The following is a 20,854-nucleotide window of genomic DNA, read 5'->3' as shown; positions in this document are numbered from 1 at the left end:
TATTAATAACCTAAATTTTTTAACTATACATTCAACGTGCAAGCAATAAACTTGTAATATTCTCAACACTGTTTTCTATCTGGAAGTTTGTCACGTACCAATTATCCTCTCCACTATTTGATACTGTTTATGTAGATCATCTGTAAGTTCCTGCTGGCAGTTATAATATTCCACATCTTCTGGAGAAGCATTTTTCAGCCTGAAACGGGAATTCATTTGCAGCACTTACTACATTGTGCAGTTCTAAAACTAAGAAAATCTGGCAATTTTAAAGCTCTGAATGTAAGCACCATAGGAATGCTGCTTAGAGAGCTTCTTTGGAGAAGCTACAACTCAGGAATTCCTGCTATAAAAGTGTTGCATCTGGCCTAGGTACATTATCACTGATGACCGAGGAAGCTTATAAAAAGAAATTACTATCAGCTACATATTATACTAGTCATGCAGATAATTTACAATATCTGTCCTCAATACAGTTAGTGTACTTCACATGGCATTTTCACAGAACAGCACAGATGGCTCACTATAAGAATCTATCTTATGAGTCACTAAAAATTCCACCACTGTTCATAGATTATATTAAACATACTAATAAAATGGAATACCATAACATAGCACTAAAATGTAAGGATTTTTCTCATTTCTTGGTTCTGAGGCTTTGACAGAAGTTTGAGCCTAGAAAACTAAATGCTGTAATGTTTTGAGTGCTTTAGCCATTTCTGATTTTTTTTAATCAGAAGCAATTCCCAAAGAACTCTGACCAAAATACAGTCAATGACAAAATTAGTAAAAGTTAAGATTTTAAACAAAACCAGAAAACCCACCACCCATCTTGTTAAAACTTCATTTATAACAGACATATTTAAATCTAGGTGCAGAAGCTGCTTCCTTAAAGCCCTGATTTTACAAGATGTGTGAGTATTGTCACTTGCGCAAGTAAAGTTGGTGTGCTCAGAATCTTACATGATCATAAGGTGTTAGGAAAGCTTCAACTTTAGAGCTCGCCTTCCTGTTGTACAGGCACTTAAAAACATCTAAATTGTTACAAAAATATGCAACATGGAAATCATTATAAAAATACTCACCAGCGTTTTGTTTCCTGATCCTTTTTCTTGTAGTTGTCCAGTTTCTTCATTCCTTTAACATTTTGTTGCTTCAGTGTTTCCTCAGTTTCCCATGTATTATGGATGTGTGACCAGCCTTTCCATTTAATAAGATACTGTATTTCTCCTGGCTCCTTTGACTTTTCAAACCCAGTATTTGGGTCACCATCTGCCTCAACTGCATAGATGGTGGTTGCAGCACCAGTGGCTAATAAAGAAACCACACCATAAGGCTCGATGCACTGCCATAAATTAACCAGTAAAAAACCACACTGCAGAAAGCAATTTGTGATCCTCTTATATGAAGCTGCAACTTGATTAATTATACCTACAATGCTTATGTCAGTCTTATTTGAAGAATTATGATGCAGCTATATTAACACATGCACGAGTATACCAACAAGATTCAAAAAAAGCAACCAAAAAACACTGCATCTAACCTATAGTATCTCTTCTCATGAGAATTTTCTTAGCATTCCTAATCTTTCAAATGATCCTGAGAGAGTGGTCCACTAACAATGCTTGCTGTCATCTTTGCTATGTCCTTCTCATCTTTGAGAATATAACAGATATTGGGAATTGTGCTTAGTCAGCCTTGAGACTTCAATAGCCTACTATTCAATTATTACTATGGATGCTATAAATAAAATTTACAGAATCAAAGAATGGTTGAGGTTGGATGTGACTTCTGAAGGTCATTGGTCCAACCTCTATGCTCAAACAAGGTCACTTAGAACCAGTTGCCCAAGACCATGTCCAGATAGCTTCTGAATATCTCCAAGGAGGGAAACTCCACCACCTCTCTGGACAACTCCAACATGCAAACTGGTAACAACAGATGAGTAGAAGGATGAGGTACTCAACAACTTTTTTTCCTCAGTCAAGGCAGGAACTGAGGAGGCAAAGTCTCTCCCATTGTAAGTGAAGATCAGATTTGAGACCACCTGAGGAATCCGAACATAAATAAGTCTTTGGGACTGTAAGAGACGGTCCGAAGTTTCCCTCATTTGCCTCATGACCATTGCAAGAACAGAGACTAAGACCCTGAAGACCCCGAGGGACTTTGTACAGGGGTTCTGGCCTGGTAGAGGTGGATGCTGGCCAAGTGATTGTTTGCAGGTGTGCTTGCTGTGCTGCCATGGTATACTGCCTTCATTCCTGCTGGTGAGCAGGGACTTGTAAGGAGCAGCCTGTTCTATACCTTACACCTGCTTCCCAGAGAAATGGGCCTCATCACAATAGCATATGAATTTCCCCACTTCTTGGCCAGCTGCCCCTCGCTTTTGAAAAAGACTATAAAAGTGACTTTTCTAAGTTACTTTCTTCGAGAGCGATCTCCCCACGGAAGAAGACACCAGCGACCCCATCTCATCTGTTGATAACTATAAATCCCCCCCTTTTTTTTCACTCTTTTCACTTTGCCTCTATCCCACTCTCTTTCTCTCCTTCTCATCTATTGCATAATCCATGTTGTTGGCACTAAAATAAAGGTGCATTATTGCTGTTGTGATTTAAACTGAAATCCCTTTGTGTCCTTTTTGCACTGAGATCAAACAAACCTCTCATGACTCCCACTTGTGCTAGAGGATCGTGACAGGGACCTGATGAGATGCATCCCAGAGTCCTGAGGGAATCGGCTGATGTAGTTGCCAAGCCACTCTCCATGATATTAAAAAAATCATGGCAGTCAGGTGAAGTCCCAGGTGACTGGAAAAAGGGGAACATTACACCCATCTTTAAAAAGGGTAGAAAGGAGGAGCCTGGAAACTACCGACCTGTCAGCCTCACCTCTTCCCTGGAAGACCATGGAACAGATCCTCCTAAAAGCTGTGCTAAGGCACATGGAGGACAGGGATGTGATTTGGGACAGCCAGCATGGCTTCACAAAGGGCAAGTCCTGCTTGACCAACCTAGTGGTCTTCTATGATGGAGTGACTCCATCAGGGGACAAGGGAAGAGCTACAGATGTCATTTATCTGGACTTCTGTACAGCCTTTGACACGGTCCCCTGTGAAAGCTAGGGTCCGGCGGACGGAAGATATCGGGATGTAACGGAAAGATAGTAACCCCCCATCTCTACAGTGTATGGTAATGACCCCCCTAATTAGCCAATAGCACCTAGCTGTGATGAAAGCAGATGGGAGTAACACTGTGAACCTAGGTTATAAAGTGTCAAATTCTCCAGCAATAAACGCCATTTCTGCCATCCATCACATTGATGCTTGTGTGCGGGTTTGGACCGAGTGGCCTGAGCTTGGCCACCGTGCTGCTCTTGAACCAGGGTGTCTGCCTTGCTAGGCAACAGTCCCCTGCAACATCCTTCTCTAAATTGGTGGACTACTTCATGGATAAGGAATTGGTTCCATGTCTGGATGGAGATCAGTGATGAGTGGTGTCCCTCAGGGGCCCATATTGGGACCAATGTTATTAAATATCTTCATAAATAACATAGATGAAGTGATTGAGTGCACCCTCAGCAAGTTTGCAGACAATGACAAGCTGAGTGCTGCCACTGACACACCTGAAGGATGGGATGCCATCCAGAGGGACCTGAACAAGCTCAACAAGTGGGCCCATGGGAACCTCACAAGGTTCAAGAAGGCCAAGTGCAAGGTCTGGTGTGGGTGCGGAGGAGCCTGCGGGGCCTGAGATCCTGGCTCTCTCCTGGAGGCAAGACACCTTTTACTCAGAGAGAGACAATGTATCGCTCCCAGGAGTCTTTGAGTTAGATATGTTAAACTGTTGTGCCCCATTGGTGTTCCCCCCTGCTGTCCCACCCCGATACATGTATCTCGGGCTCCCCCTGCCCCTCTCCTTCCCCATAAATATCCCGGGTTTTCCCCTGTTCGGCGGATTCGCTGTTACCAGCACCCTTTGCCGAAGCTCTGCCTGAATAAAGGCTTGTGCCTCGGTGGAACGCTGGACCAGCTTTCTCGTCCCTGCTTCCTGTGTTGCCTGCCCACCGCCGCCGCCGAGCCGAGCCAAGCTGAAATCACTACTACCGCTGAGCTGGAATCACTCGACCGCTCGAAGCTGCTCACACGTGCTTCGGACCAGCCTTTCTCAAGGCTGCCTCTAGAGAAGTCACGGTGCTCCGGGCTTTCCGTCACCGCGGCAGTCTGGCACCTGGGTTGAGACAATCCCTGGTATCAATACAGGCTGGGGGATGAAGGGATTGAGAGCAGCCCTGTGGAGAAGGACTTGGGAGTACTGGTAGATAAAAGGCTGGACATGAGCCAGCAATGTGCTATCAGAATCCAAAAAGCCAACCGTATCCTGGGCTGCATCAAAAGAAGTGTGGCCAACAGGTCGAGGGAAGTGATTCTGCCCCTCTACTCCCTGTTGGTGATGCCCCACCTGGAGTACTGTGCCCAGTTCTGGAGTCCTTAGAACAAGAAATATATGGATCTGTTGGAGCATGTCCAGAAGAGGGTCATGAAAATGATGAGGGCTGGAGCACCTCTCCTATGACGACAGGCTGAGAGAGTTGGGGTTGTTCAGCATGGATAAGACGCCACCTTATTGTGGTCTTTCAATACTTAAAGGGGACTTATAAAAAAGATGGGAACAAACTTTTTAGTAGGGCATTCTGCTTTTGGTTGGGATAGAATTAATTTTCTTTATAGTAGCCAGTATGGGGCTATGTTTTGAATTTGTGATAGAAACAGTGTTGATATATCAGGGATGTTTTAGTTGTTGCTGAGCAGGGCTTACACAGAGTCAAGGCCTTAGCTGCTTCTCACACCACCCCACCAGGGAGTAGGCTGTGGGTGCACAAGAAGTTGGGAGAGGTGGTTTGTCTTCCCAAGTAACCATCATGCATAATGGGCCCCTACTTTCCTGGCTATGGCTGAACACCTCTCTGCCAATGGAAAGTAGTCAATGAACTGTTTGTTTTGCTTTGCTTATGTGTGCAGTTTTTGCTTTCCCTATTAAACTGCCTTTATCTCAACCCATGAAATTTCTCACCATTTTTATTTTCCACAGTTTTTATTTTTCTGATACTCTCCCCCATCCCACAGGGGAAAGTGAGTGAGCAGCTGCATGAGGCTTAGTTGCATAGGGCCTGTTGCTATTGGACAAGGGGTAATGGTTTTAAACTAAAAAAAGGGAGATTTACACTAGATATAAGGAAGAAATTTTTTATGGCAAAGGTGGTGAAACACTGGCATGGGTTGCCCAAAGAGGTGGTGGATGCATGGAAACATTCAAAGTCAGGTTGAACAGGGCTCTGAGCAACCTGATCTAGTTGAAGACATCCCTGCTCATTGCAGGGGGATTGGAGTAGATGAACCTTGAAGGTCTTTTCCAACCCAAACCGTTCTATGATTCTATGACATTTGCTTTCCTCCAGTCCTCAGGCACATCTCCCAGTTACCATGATCAAAAATTATTGAGTGGCCTTGCAGTGACATCTGCCAGCTCCCTCAGTACTCATGGGTACATTCCATCAGGGCCCATGGACTTATCTATGTCCAGTTTGCCTAAGTATTCCCTGGCCTGATCATCTTCCACCAAGGGTACATGTTCTTTGCTCCAGATTTCCCTCCCCAATATTGGGGACTAGGGATTCCTGAAGACTGGTCTTGATAGTAAAGACTGAAATGAATAAAGCATTCAGTACCTCAGCCTTTTCCATGTCCTGTGTTATCCTGTCATTCAGTAGTATGCCCATATTTTCCTTAATCTTCCTTTTGTCACCTATAGAGAGGCCTTTGTTGCTGTCCTTGACAACCCTTGCCAGATTCAAAGCCAAGCAGACTTTGGGTTTCCTAACTGTGTCTCTGCATGCTTTGACAGTGTCTCTGTATTCCACCTTCCCTATACCTCCTCTTTGGTTTTGAGTTTTGCCAAGAGCTCCTTGTTTATCTATGCAGGCGTACTGGCAATTTTGCTTGACTTCCTGCTATTTGGGATGGGCTGCTCTTGAATTCTCCCTAAACCCATTTTACTACTCTCCCCCATCTTCAGAATCTTATATGGGGTAATTTTTAATTAAATACAGACAGTATTACAGCTGAAACACACTAGCAGCAAGAAACAGGCTCATTTCTGTGAGGAGAGCCAAATAAGGAAGTGGACCTAACCAGATGCAGGGGACAGATATAGAAACAGAACACTGCAATAGTAAAGGGCATGTAAAATATAAGAAGCCTAGTCCAAAAGGCTTTTAATACAGCAGAGACACTGTGCATTAGAGTAAGGGGCTAGAGTAAGAATACGCTGGAAAAAAAGAAGCAACACACAAGCAGGACACTGCATCTCATCAGCTGCTAGAAACATGAAACCCCTACCATTATCCAAAAGATTAGTTCTAGAAATGCACATGCAAGCGCACCACTGAAATTTTATATTCCACCATCCATTGCACTGTATTGGGACTATTTGAAAATAAATAACTGAAATCACAGTCTCAATGGTTCAGCCTTCCTAACATCATCCTTCACCATTCAGGCTACTGGTTAGCTCTCGTATTCATTCAATTTTCTCTTCACCCTCCTGTATAGAGTTTATACCTATCAAATATCAATAAACTGTACAAATAGTGATGTAACAGTATGCTATGCATTTAAGTGATATTCTATTCCACTTCATTTTTTCTCTTTCACAGAATCACAAAATATGCTGAGTTGAAAGGGACCCACAAGGATTATCGAGTCCAACTCCTGGCCCATCCCCAAGAATCACACCATGTGCCTGAGAGTATTGTCCATACACTTCTTGAGCTCTGTCAGGCTTGGTTCTGTGACCACTTCTCTAGTTACTTAAGTTCTATGTTTTATTTTATAAGGCTTACAAAAGAAACATCCTTATGAGTATGAAAAATAAAATAAGATTACTTTCTGGTACTTTAAAACTTCTTTACAAACATCACAGGTTACCTACAGCTGAGAATAATTGCTGTTGACATTGCACCACAATGCAGTGCAGCAACTTAAGAACACTGATAACAAAATTACCTCCTTTTCGGCCAATTCGACTATCCATAAACTTCTCTATAGTTTCAAATTCATCTTCTTCAGGCTGTGGGACATCTTCTCCACAAACTTCCAACAAGTCGTCAGAATCTGTCTTGGTTTCTTCAGCTTCTTTGTAACTAACATTGACTGTTGCCTGGCGACGAGATCCTCTCTTGTCATAGTCATCATCATCTGACAAATCAAGCTGCCTCTTTTTCTGTCCTGCAATCTTTTTTTCACTTTTTGGCTCAATTCTTGAAGGCAATAAGATACAACACAACAGTGGAGTTTCAACATGGACAACTATAAGCCTCCTGTATTTGTTTCTGAGTACATGTTTTTCATGACTGCTCAGTTACACTAATTTCAGTTGGAGCAGACAGGGAAGAGGTATTCAACACAAACCACTGGTATGATAACATCTTTTGTAAATTAAAAAAAAGTCTTCAAGTTCTGTAATAAATATTAATCTTTTCATTTGCCTGTATAGTCGTACAGTACTTGATTATAAATTAGAAATAGTACCAGAGTAGCTAAAATGTAAGACCTTCTTACCTGCTTGGAGGTTTCCGGCTTTTGACTTTGTTTTCTGGCTCATAGTCAGATTCACTATCTTCACAACTGCTTTTCTCTTTATCTTCCTCTGATTCAGAATCAGAACTAGTTCCTGATACTGACCCTGAACCAGACATTTGCCAGTCTTCACTGTACATATTGAGAAACAAAATAGTAACTTGCATTAGTTTTCTGGGGGGGGGTTGTTTTGTTTTTAAATCAAGCACTCACCACAGGCTTGCTGCTTTAATTTCAACATTCTTCACAGAAATAAAAATGTTATAATAGTAATTTCAGCTGGAATGACAGAAAATTATCATAGATGGATAACAGGTAAAAATACCAATTGGCTTCAAAGGGAATTGAATTCTGTTATCAAGAGACAGATGTAAAGAACAAATCAAACAAAAAATATGGATTTCTGTAAAAAATATAGCTTTAATAATTGAGTTATTTTGACATGACTAAACCTGACCTCCTTAATAACTTTAGTTGGAAAGATACATATTTACTGGAACTTATCTATGCTCATCATAAAAACCATAACATTATATTTTGCAGAATTCAAAATTTTCTAATAGCTATACCCCCTGTGCCTTGTGAATAATTAGCAACTTCAGCACAGGAACAAAAAATAATACAGAATCAGACTGAGAAACACACGGAAAGACTTTATCCATGGCAATCAGAGGCACTGGCTCCCAAAAGCCGCAACTGAGCTTCCAATTCAGTGCTTAACACTCATGCAAGATATTATGAGTAAGCCACTTGTGACTCCCAATGGCTGCATCTCTGTCCTCCTGCTTAGCTGAGATATTCTACTTTGCAAGAGGAAAGATGTACCCACTGATCAACAGTATCTTACTTCAGACTCTGTTTGTACAGAGAAATTTAATCTTAATTGCTTGGGTGGGGGTGGAAGAAAAGTCTGGCATGCATTTTTGAAAGGTTGCTAAATCTTTATACTAGTATCTATTATCAGTCTTTGGGGGTCTTTGACCATGATGATCAAATAGTACTAATGTCCTTCAAAAGTGAAATATTACTCAAAGACTGTTTCATTCCATTTCAGATGAGGAAACCTAAGAATCAGGGCTTTGACATTTCTTTCAACTAAATATGCAGTGGTCCTCAAATTACATTTTCATTGTGGTCAATACATTTGTGTGTCTTGGAAATACTACAGAATCATCTGTCTCCTTAAAAGATTTCTTTCTGTAAGCTGTAAATTAAAAAACACCCAAACAACAAGCTCTCCCTCCAATAAAAACAGAAAAAACCCCACCCCAAACCAACCACCTCCCCCCACCCCTATGCAAATACACAACTTGTATTTATTTGGAGATATAGACAACATATAGAACACCACACTCTGTATGGCTTGGATCCTGTACTAAGTTTATATATAGAAATGAGCTCTGCATGTCAGATAACAGCTGCAAACATACTTGTTCAAAATAGGTATAAATCAAAATTGAAGCACTGGATATATGGGGTTATTTGGTTACTAGTTTCTAAACTATCTTTCCTGTAACAGCTTATGGTATTAGGTTTAATCACATTCTTAAGTAACAAAAGACAGAATGACACTTCACTTGAGAAGTACTATTTTGCATAACAGGTTCTTTCCCCCCCCCCCATTTCTTGAAGATATTGTATTGACAACCCTGAATACTGAGATGATTCAATTAACTGGAGAAGATGAATGAGAAAACAATTCAATTTCTATACACTGTTCATTAAAAAAATACAAAACAACACAACAACAACCAAATAACACCCACAAAATTACAAGCAAAACAAAAACACCCCTCCCACACATGAGATCACTACCAATGAGAAGGTATAACTATTTTCACAACCTATTTCATTTACAGCTTGAAACCAGCTCAATTTCAACTTCGATTGATTGACTAGCCAAGATGGTTTATTACTGTCAAACTTGTAATAATTGGAGGGGAAGGTTGCCTCTAAAGTGTTTAAAAATTTGACATCAACTACAAGATTCCAAATCAAATTTTATCTGAGACAACTTAATTAATTTCCTATTTCTTCAATAATTTCCAGAGAGGACCTTCAGCTCAAAAACATGCCACAAATAAGACTATTTTAAAAATAAAAAGTGGTGATGAATGTTTTTCAATAACACTGTAGGTAATACAGTCTCTTTTGCTCAGAAATGAATAGTGATAGAATTATAGAATAATTTATGTTGGAAAAGACTTTTAAGATCTATATATATTGCTTTCAGAGGATTTATTTTAAAATATTTGAAAATGTTAATCAAAACTGAGAAGCACAAGACTATTTCAAGTGCAGAGAAATTAAGACTGGCTAGTTATAAGCATTATGTCACCATAACAAAAATTATATTATTTATGAAAAACATCTTACTCTCTATGTTTTTTCTTCTTGGCTTCACTGGAAGAGTCATCTGCAGAATCTTCACTGTTTGATGAATCCTGCAGATGAAGAAAAGAACATACACGATTCATTACCACAAAAAGAATGAAGTATTTTTAGTATTAAAAGATAATTCAGCTCCCACTTTCAAACTGAAATCCTATTCTGCATGTCTTATCCTCTTCACCCCCCCTCAGTGTACCCACTGATATTGAATAAGATCAGGATTGCTATTGATTTCATATTTCTCCATCTAAAACATACCATGTCAGCAGAACTCTAGAAACCACTACAAAAAATTGTTTTACAATATAATCATTGTGCCTACATACGGTCAGTTTAGACTGCTGCAAGTTAATAAATCAAGATGAAGGTTCTATCAAAAGCCTAATAAAACCTCTTGCCCTTTGAGAGCTGTCTCACCTTTCATATACTCTCACATTTAAATACCACTAAGAAAATTGTAAGAATAGCATGTATGTTTCTTCTCTCTCTACTCCTAAACAAAAAAATAATAAATAAATCTATGAACCCTCTTAAAATTATTTTCCTAAAACAAATCTCAGAGATTAAATTTAAATAATTTTTACCCTGAAAAAGAGTCTTCAGGAAAAGAGTATTTAGCAAGAGCTGTAAACTACTATTTTAACTATATATAATTAAATCCTGTGTTCAGTTCTAATGATGAGCAGCTAGATCTGACTAAAGAAGAGACACACAGAGTAATGATGACTTGCAATTACAATGTGTTTTTTTTTAATAATGAAGGAAATGTGAAAGTCTGCTTTCAAATAAATTCTAATTCACAGTCAATAGTGCCCTTAAAAGATATTCATACTGCACAAAATCAACTTTTGTTGAGCCTATGGTTTAGGTTTTAAAAATCTCTAAAATTTAAGTATGGTTCTTAAAAGACAAAATTATTTTATAAGTATTACAAAAGTTGCAAAAATCTAGCTTTCTACTCCATAGTATTTTTGAAAACTTCAGCAGCTACCTTTATATGGAAACAATAGTGGAAATTATTTTAGTATTTTTAACTGTCTTTATGGAACTCAGAAGGCAGAAATTCAATGAAATTTAATACAACATGACTTGAAAAATTTGTCCATACATCACAGAATATCTAGCTAAAGATATGAATCTAAACTGCTATCATATTGACACAACTCACCTAAAAACATGCAACTAAATATTCCCCCCATGTTTCCTCATAAATGTGTCAGTTATTCAAACATTACTTTTATAGACTAAAACCAGACTTGTTAAACACAGAGTGAATAGAACTTGGCTCTACATAATTTCATTCTAACATATGGGGTAATGAGAAATGCATTTTTTACATTTTATTTACTAACTTATACATTATTCACCTCTTCTGAACCACTGTCTGATGAGGCTGCCTTCTGCTGTTGTTGCTTCTTGAGCACTGCTGATCTCTGCACAGCAAGTATACTTGGACTGGACTTCCAAAACTGAATTGGAATTCAGATACAAGAGTCATTTAAACCTACTGAAACTTTAGAGTTTACCACATACTTACTTTTCTTAAGCTGAGCAGCATCACTACTAAGATGAATCTCAATTTTATTATTAATTAAAAAAATCACTACAAAATACTGCATGCATTAATAATACTGGATAGCATTTTAAAGTAGTGAGACTTCTGTAGAAAGGAATGTTATATAAGAATTGTTGGCACAATTTGTACATGAAGTATAACAATAGTTGTACAGGACTCTATTATTAAGATAATTCCTTTTTTTTTTTTAAGTAAATTTTTAACTGATCTAGAGAAGTCCTTCCAGGTCACTTTGCTGATCTATTTTTGCTTCTTAGGGCAATACTGAAGTACACATAATCATAGAATATCTCGAGTTGGAAGGGACCCATAAGGATTGAGTCCAACTCCCTGCTCCTCGCAGGACTACCTAAAATTAAATCATATGAATGAGTGTCATCCAGATGCTCCTTGAACTCTGACAGGTTTGGTGCCATGACCACTTCCCTGGAGAGCCTGTTCCCATGACCAATCACCCTCTCAGTGAAGAACGTTTTCCTAATGTCCAATCTGAACTTCCCCTAATGTAGCTTCATTCTGTTTTCTTGACCTGGTCACCAGAGAGAGGACATCAGCACCTCCCCCTCCACTACCCCTCGTGAGGAAGTTGTAGACTGCCATGAGGTCACCCCTCAACTTTCACTTCTCCAAGCTGAACAAGCCAAGTGACCTCAGCCACACCTTGTAAGTCTTGCCCTCAAGACCTTTCATCATCTTGTTCATCATCCTTTGGACACTCGGTTAGAGCATGGTGCTAATAACCCCACAGTTCAATTCCTGTATGGGCCATTCTCTTAAGAGTTGGACTCGATGATCCTTGTGGGTCCCTTCCAACTCAGAATATTCTGTGATTCTAATAGTTTGATGTTCTTCATATATTGAGGTGCCCAAAACTGCACACAGTACTCGAGGTGGGGCTGCACCAGTATAGTGCATAGCAGGACAATCACCTCTCTCAACTGGCTAGCAATACACTGCAGGACACAGTTGGCCCTTTTGACTCCTAGGGCATACTGTTGACTCATATTCAACTTGCCATCTACCCAAATCCCCAGATCTCTTTCGACAGCATTGTTCTCCAGCTGCTTGTTCCCAAATTTGCAGGTATATCCAGGATTACTCTGTCCCAAGTGCAGAATCTAGCATTTGGTCTCATTAAATTTCACACAGTTTGTGATTGCCCAGTTTTCTAGTCTATCCAGATGTCTCTATAAGGCCTCTCTACCCCTGAGGGAGTCAACAGCTCCTCCTGGTTTAATATTGTTGGCAAACTTACTTAATGTACATTCAATTCCTGTGCCCAGATCATTTATAAAAACATTGAAGAGAAAGGGCCCTAATATTGAGCCCTGAAGAACCCTACTAATGACTGGTCACCAGCCTGATGTAACCCCATTTACTACAACTGTGAGTCTAACCCATCAGCCAGTTATTCACCTATCATTTTATGGACTTGTCTAGATGTATGCTGGACATTTTATCCAGAAGGATACTGTGAGAGACAGTATCAAAACCATGAATATGAACATGAACAACAACAAAAAAACCCCAAAAACACAAACACAAACAAAGTATCCTTAACAGCCTCTGAATCTTACAGTAGGAAATATTTTACTACCCTTCATGTATATCATATCATCTAAATTAAGGTCATATTACATAGAGAAACAGATGAGAGCTGAGGTAACTCATCCATTGCATTGAAGAGATTTCTAGACACCACTTTTTTTTCTAAATTTGGCAAACTATTTCCCTATACAGAAGACAAGATGTACCTAACCCTGAAATTGTTGTACATTTATTGATATGAAGACACTCAGCATTAGAGAGACAAGTTTTAAAAAATTTAGAAATAGGAACACTATGTGTGGCTTTGTCTTCAAAAATATACAATATGTTAATAGGTCTTCTGCATTATAAAAATTAGGTACTTATCTAACTGTAGGTATTTACAGAAATGAGAACTTAGCAGCCCTGTTTGTTATGAAAGCTAAGTATGTGAATTCATTAGCCCAATCAACTTAATATTCTAAGTTAAAATTCTGGAAGTTTTGTTTGTTTAAATGAAAACTACTTTTGCAACTATTCTGCACAGAGTATTTTTTTTTCCCCACAAAGGGTTCATTTGTTTTGTTTTACCTCAGATCCATCAAGTTTTGGTGGTAATTTAGCTTGAACTTGTTTCTTCTCTCTAGATGTGTCAGACTCTGAACCAGACTCAGAGTCGCTGCTACCTGATTGACTGCTACTTCCATCACTACTGCTTCCAGAGCTTGAACCAGATCCAGAAGCTGATGCTGACCCAGAATCATCATCTGACTGGCTGCAATTAGAAGTTAACAGGATATTACACAATGGCTAATTAATTAGGATTTTTTAAAGTCACATAAAAAAACCTTTAGCTTCACCTATAAATTAATTATTAGCTTAGCCCAGACACATGGATAACATACAAATGAATGCACTGGATTAAATAAATCAGGAATGAAAATTCAGTTTAATCAGATACCTTTCACTAAACCTTAAAAGAAGCATTGGGTGCTGGGACAGAAAGAGGAAGTGGCAAGGGAGGAAGAGAAGAGAAAGAAGAATATTTATCATTAATTTGGAGGAGTAAAACGAGACTATTTCTCACCCACCCAAATCCTTACTTAACTTTAACAAACACAACATATTTTTGTGTATACACATACACCCAGTTGTTTTATGTCTTAGATCAGCAGTGTGTCATCCCCAATTTTTTATTTTGAGCACGCATTTCTTCAAAACAAATAACAAACTGGTTTTTTCCCCTACTTTTATTTTTTTTCATTAAAAGAACAGGTGGGAAAAGTATCTGTAAGGAAGTGCTTGCAAGCTACATTTAATGCTGTGATTTGGACTATCTATATACAAAATACAACCAAACACTTGATTAAATAGAATATTTTTAAAAGTAACTGGAAAACCAAAGGTGTGTTGTCACACATAATATAAATCCATGCAGACCATCTTATACTGTTAAAATAACAGCAGTAAAATTCCCACAGAAAAAAACTCTGAATTTGTCACTAATTATATGACTTGTACAAAGTCATACATAATCAGTGATCTGAACATACTCTTGAGCCACTGGATTATTCCACCGGTACATCAATTTCACACTAAACTTAACATATTCAAATAAAATAATATTTAAAGTTAAACATTTATTTCATGACTATTCAAAAGCATAGAAACATTTGGTTTTCTAAAATAATTTTACAAAGGAACCAACCTGACACTTTAATCAAATTCCTCATTAGGTTAAATACTAGCATACTTTAGAGATATCATGGGGGAAAACATTGGAATTAGAACACCACACAAACAATATGCTTTTTAATTATGTACACTTGGGTTGCAAGCATTTAAAAAGAAACAACCTTAAACATGATAACAAAATCCAGGACAATAAAAACCCAAAAGCTAATATCAAAGTCGAAGCCTATCATTGCCAGCACAATTCATCTGGCTGTCAACCAGTAAGAATGTGTGTGTGTGGGTTGTAGCTTGATCATCTTCTGCACTAGAACACACTTAATTGACAACATTTAAAGCCACAAAACAGAACCACTACTTTCTCTGTTGCTAACACAAATTAAATCCTACTAGTGAGGGGAGAAAAAAAATTGTGCTATTCAAACTGATTCCTGTAGACAGCACCTCAACCATTTGCATCTGTTGACTTTTAGAGAAAGAAACAAACCATGATAAAACTTCCTTATTTTGAAGTGGAGGGATATGACTGCTATCATTGTCATGAATAAAATCTCTAAGGAAATCCACCCCGGTTAAAATACTGTGTTTAGTTATGTACAGTTAATGTTCTTATCCTATTTGTAAACCTTGTACCCCTTGTTTACTCCAATGGTTATTAGTAATGTTATAGATACATTTTATATTGTTGGCTTTTTGCAAATATTAAAATGAATGTTATGTGCATAAGAATGAGAAATTTTGTTGCATTAATATAGTTTTCTTTATTTCTGTTATTGATGAAACTTAGAAATAGTAGTATAATACATATATGTTAGGCTATGGCATAGTATTAAAATAAAAAACTGCTTTTGTTTGTATAACCCAAAGACTGAGAAACAAAAACAAACAAAAAAAATAGCTAGAGAACTCCTGCATTTGTAAACTATCTTATCCAGATGAAGACAGCAGTGACCAGAACTCTGGGGGGAGGAATTTATTGCATTTCTGGTATCAGGGAATGTAAATCTCAATGGCGCCAAGAAGATTGATCTATTGGGAAGGGGGCAAGAGTAAACTAAACAGAAGAACACCAAAGATCCTAAGAAGAATGTATGAATATATATGAGAATTTATGGATATGTAGTAGGATTCTGTTTTTAAGGAACAATCCTTTGTTAGTAAGGTGTGCTCTCTTGGCTGAATGCTGAGACACCCGGCCGTATCTGTATACCTTACTTTATTTTTTTCTCCTAATTGTTTTTTTTTTATTAAACTTTTAAATTCTATAAAAATTATGCGAACCTCGTTTTTCACAGTAATGTTATTTACTTACCAGTTTCTGAAGTGTTTTAAAGGTTCTTATGAGACATTCCTGTACCTTTTCCCTTACTTCCTTGCTACTATGTAACAAAGCTGCTCCCATGGGGGCTGGGTCAGACTAACAAAAGCAACCCATTAGAAAGGTATGCCACAGAAGGAAGCAACTCCCGTGGACTAGAACAAAGAAACTCCCAGGGAGCTGTGCAACCGAGTAATATGCAAACTAAGGCATGCAAGACACCAAAACAAAGAGCTAACAGAGGAATAAAAGGACAAGGAAACATATTCTAGCAAGCTATGATGAAAGATCATCTCCCTGCATCACCTAAGCCTGCTTAGAAACCATCTTCCTGCGTCACCATGACCTAAAGAGGACTGGAAAGGACTGACCCCCCCCTAGACAACGAGCCAGAGCAACAGGCCTCCTGGCTACTCTCATGAGGGCGGAAGCCCCAGCTCTGCAGTGTGTGCTGCAAAGCTGAATTGTGCCTCCTCCTTGGAGATGCCAGTGTGGGAATGGCTGTGGTGCAAGCAACTCCTCAGGCCCCCACCCCAATGTTACTATGGGGTTAAATTAGTTTCTGAAAATGTTTCTTTAAAATCTTGTAGAGGTAGGCCTCAAGAATGCTTGGTATTAGGGATGGTCTAGCAAGCTGAAATTTTTACGGTAAAGGGAGTTGGTACTTGGGGTCTCCAAGATACCCACCCAGGGATAAGATTCATACATGTTCGTACAAGGATGAGCTAACTCTCATGAAGCAATATTGATAAAGTTAATGAAGATTTATTAATGAAGCAATATTGATACGGTTGTTATAGTGATTATTGCTACAGCTGAAATTGTATAAATATGTGCACTTTGGACAAAGACGATGGAGCTAGATTTGGGTTGCTGATACCCCTAGTTCCCGCGCGCTTCAATAAAGCACCTGCATATAATCAATCAATGATTATGTGTGTTCCTGAACGCTAACACCAAGAGCTGAATCCTAATAAAGGCATCAAACAGGAGTCTTGTCTCCTGGCCAATTTCTTTCAGCTTTACTTATACTTGCTGGAGAATAACAAAGTTGCTTCCCATTCCTGTCATCAAGGGCCTACTTCAGGCATGATGCTATAATGCTAACACAATTGACCTGACTTGAAAAATAAAAGCAAGGCACCCACTGTAGAATATGACTGGAGTTTAAACTATTTACTAAAAATTATCTTGTTGGTATTTCTCCTGTGCATCTAACTCAGAGTACATTAAAAAAACCTGAAAGTCATTTTAAGAGTCTCATCAAGTGAGTTTTTGGGGCCTTATATTTTAATTGGTGCAGTGAAGCAGGGTACTCTTGAGGTGACAGAGAGGTATTTTATATGGAGATAACCGCTAGTCATGGAATTAAGGAGAAATTAATTTTTGGTCAAAACCGATATTCTCCATCAGAAAAGTCATGGAAACACGTGTAAAAATCGTACTTAACTGCTCTCCACTGGTAAAGTTGCTAAAAGCTTATAAAGCTTGTCCAGCCCCAAACAGGAGACATGGGCTGAGGAAATCTGGCACTATCTGCAGCAAATTGCTGAGAAAATCCGAATTTTGGCAAAAGAAAAGAAAAGAAAAAACGTAGTAAGGAAAAAGGTCTGGTATCCATATGGGTGGAGGCTAGACTCAGAGCTGCAAAAAGAGAAATTTGTTGCCGTGAAGCAACAGAAAGAGCTGATTGAGTTATAAATTGCCTAGGAGGCTGAAACAATAGCCTGCCTCAGGGCAGATTGAGAATGCACAGAAGTTAGCCCCAAACCTGAAAAACCTCGTCTGAACGATCTCATCCAGAGACAAGTAGCTTTAGATTTGCAAATTAACACTGCTGGGGAGAGTGTGGAGCATGAACCAGGGTTTTACTGCCTCGACAAGGAGATGGGCCTCCCCGAACATGATGTCACCTTCCTCCACGCCCAGGAGGAGGGGTTTGACTCAGCAAAGCCAACCACGTCCTTCCCCCAAGTTCTGCCCTCTTGAAAAGATGGAATTCGTTTACCCGAAGGTAGAGCCCTCGGTAACGTATCTCACTCTGCACCAGATCTGGTTATGTGGGAAGAGAAAAGAAAATGAAACAGAGAATGCTTTGAGAATTCCACTAATGGGGGTGAATGAAGTAAAGCTTGCCGAGGAAGAAGAACATGGTGAAGAGCCCTGGTCTCTTGCTCAGGGAGCAATCTGTTGTGTGAAAATTTGGACTTGTTGGAGAGGGGAGAACCCATCCCTCTCCCCACTCCAAAATGTGCTAAAATTACCAGGGGAGTGTGGGAGGTGGCTAGTTTCCAAACAATGCAAGAGAAACAGCTGGTGCCCTGTCAGCCTTCTCCCATGTTATTGTTATTTATTGCAAACTTTAAGGATCCAGACCGAGAAAACAAACTCTCGGTGTTGCCCTCAATTAGTGAGCTGGGAGAGGGTGGCAAATCCAAACATCCTAAAAGACTTGCTGAAAATAAATGTAAATTCGGTTTCCCTGTAGTCTCAATGAATCTTTGCAAAATGCTCCTACACTGCCACCTTCTGGTGGTAGTGAGTATAGAGCCTTGTCTGCCACTAGAGGCAAGGGACAGAATTGACTAAATCATTCCGGATTAAAGGCCACAGGTGCCTATGGTAGAAAACACAAAATACCAACTGATGGATGGTCCTTTCTTTTTAAGACCAGTCCAAGTGGGATCGAGTTTTCTTTTTCTCTCCTCTTACAGGTATTCCAAGAGAAGAGGTGTTTCATGAGAGGATGAAGCGACAACAAGACTGAAGATTTGCTGTTCTTCGCTGCATCAATTGTTTACATGTTTTTATATTGATAGTTTAAAGATATTTATGTTTGTACATGTTTTATAAAAGTTGGTTGCAAGCAATGTTTTAAGATGTGTTTTCTCTCTGGTTGCCACAGTGGATAGAGAAGATTCCTCCCTAAATTTACCTTAGGTTTTCATATGATTGTGGAATCAAATTTGTATACCTCTTCCTATCTCCTCAGAGCAAAGCATAAAATTCCTATACTGAGGAAAGCTCATGTAGAAACAGTAATCAATGTGTAAAGCATGATTATGCAGAAGGGGATGTCGAACTGTCAGTGACCCCTGTAAGGAGGGAGAAAAGGGGCTAAAACAGAGGAGCTGACGTGACAGCTGGAAAATTCTCTCCAGCTGTAGATGAAGAAAGCATAAGTGGTTAAGCTGACAAAAGAGAAGCAGCAAGATTCTGGGTCTGAAAACCAATGAAGGGTTTGGTAAAGTTGGAAAGATATTTGGTCCAAACCCAGGACCTTGACTGAAATGATATGCTGAGGACCTCGGAATGACTCGAACTTTGTTATATCTTTGACCCCCATCCCTGAAGCAATCCACACTATTCTGTAGTAGAATTTTTACTGAATGCAATTTTCCCATGGTACACACTGACTTTTTCCTCTTTCCCTGGGTATGGGTCCCAAGGATCACCCTGAAACCTGGTTGGTGAGAAGGATAAGGGCGGTTATCTGGAACATGTATATTTGTTTCGGTTAGAACAATAACTGGACCTGTAAAATTACAAACTCCAAAAGGAAAGGCAGCCTAATTATTAAAAATTGGCATATCTATTGTAGTGGTTTAGATTTGCTAATTTCGTTTTCTCGGTTAATGCACTAAATAAATGTCGTGGTTTTAAAGCAGTAACTACAAAATTACTAGAAAACTTATTTTTTGCTGTGAGATATGGATTAGAACAAGAGCAAAACAGGCTTAAAACTTAAAAGGAATAAAGAAAGTTTATTAACAAAACTACAAGAACACTAGAATAAACTTCTAGAAAACTTCTTTATCTCTCACTACTCAACTATTTTTTTGTTCACATGACAACATAGAGACAAAAAACTTTGGAACTTTGGTGTTTAAAACAGTCTTAATTCCTGCTAGAGTCTTTTCATCAGTCTTTGTAGAGAAACAGAAGTCGTCTTCTGCTAATCTATGGAGTTTCTCACAAGAAAACTATTTCTGTTATAGTTTTCTATTTCTCTGATGCTAGCTGCCCAGAAATCTGCCATCAGATTTTCTCTTCTCACTTCACATCACTCTGAAGTGTGTATGGGTCAATGAGTCTAGGGATGTCATTTTTAAGGATGAGTTATTTAAAGGCAAAAGTTTTCTTTATCTGTCTCTGTGAGCCTCCCTGGAAACAGAAGTTTTCACTTTGCCTCAAGCGGCTTCAAATCTTCAACTATTACTTCTCCCCCCTCTGTTCCAGCACTTCACTGTATTACAATTACTCTACTTTTTGCCCAAAATCTACACTTTGAACACTCTATTCTTCCCAATATACTCTGTCATGAATTAAAGGAGTTTTTTTCAGAACACTATTGTTCATCTCTATAGCTTTAAAAGAAAAATATTTCAGCTTATAAAGCATCTCTTTATTCTCTCTTCCCCATCTAAAACTTAACTCTTTTCTTCACTGTCTTTGATGGTTTTATGATGTTTTCTTCATGTTGATTGTCTCTCTCCCTCTGTCTCTCTGGGAAAAAGGAGTAATCTTTAATTTTTATCTAGGTAGTAAAAAAGTTGAAGTCTTGGAAAGCTGCAGGTGTTTATGGTGTCAGGTTTCAGTTCAGCAGCAGAAACTGCAAACCAAGCCAGGCCGGACAGCTCCGTTTATTTCCCTCCCCCCCCCCCCCCCCCCGCTCTCTGCAGCCTTGTCCGGCCTGGGGGGGGGGAGAGGCCGA

The 20,854-nt window shown here is 39.0% G+C and overlaps 1 protein-coding gene across 5 annotated transcripts in view; it reads right to left on the bottom strand.

The window, feature by feature from the left end:
• LOC131591628 (chromodomain-helicase-DNA-binding protein 1-like) overlaps positions 1 to 20,854 on the bottom strand; it is an 82,521-nt gene that overhangs the window by 37,876 nt on the left and 23,791 nt on the right. For all 5 annotated transcript variants that reach the window (XM_058862518.1, XM_058862514.1, XM_058862515.1 and 2 more), the window contains 7 exons: positions 13,722 to 13,905; positions 11,395 to 11,496; positions 10,013 to 10,080; positions 7,619 to 7,768; positions 7,064 to 7,317; positions 1,086 to 1,311; positions 99 to 199 (listed from right to left, as the gene is read on the bottom strand). In XM_058862518.1, the coding sequence (XP_058718501.1) occupies positions 99 to 199; positions 1,086 to 1,311; positions 7,064 to 7,317; positions 7,619 to 7,768; positions 10,013 to 10,080; positions 11,395 to 11,496; positions 13,722 to 13,905 (1,085 nt within the window). The remainder of the gene's footprint in view (positions 1 to 98; positions 200 to 1,085; positions 1,312 to 7,063; positions 7,318 to 7,618; positions 7,769 to 10,012; positions 10,081 to 11,394; positions 11,497 to 13,721; positions 13,906 to 20,854) is intronic.

The sequence above is a fragment of the Poecile atricapillus genome, chromosome W (assembly GCF_030490865.1).
Source record: "Poecile atricapillus isolate bPoeAtr1 chromosome W, bPoeAtr1.hap1, whole genome shotgun sequence".
Lineage (NCBI taxonomy): Eukaryota > Metazoa > Chordata > Aves > Passeriformes > Paridae > Poecile > Poecile atricapillus.
This window is presented reverse-complemented; position numbering and strand designations above follow the sequence as displayed.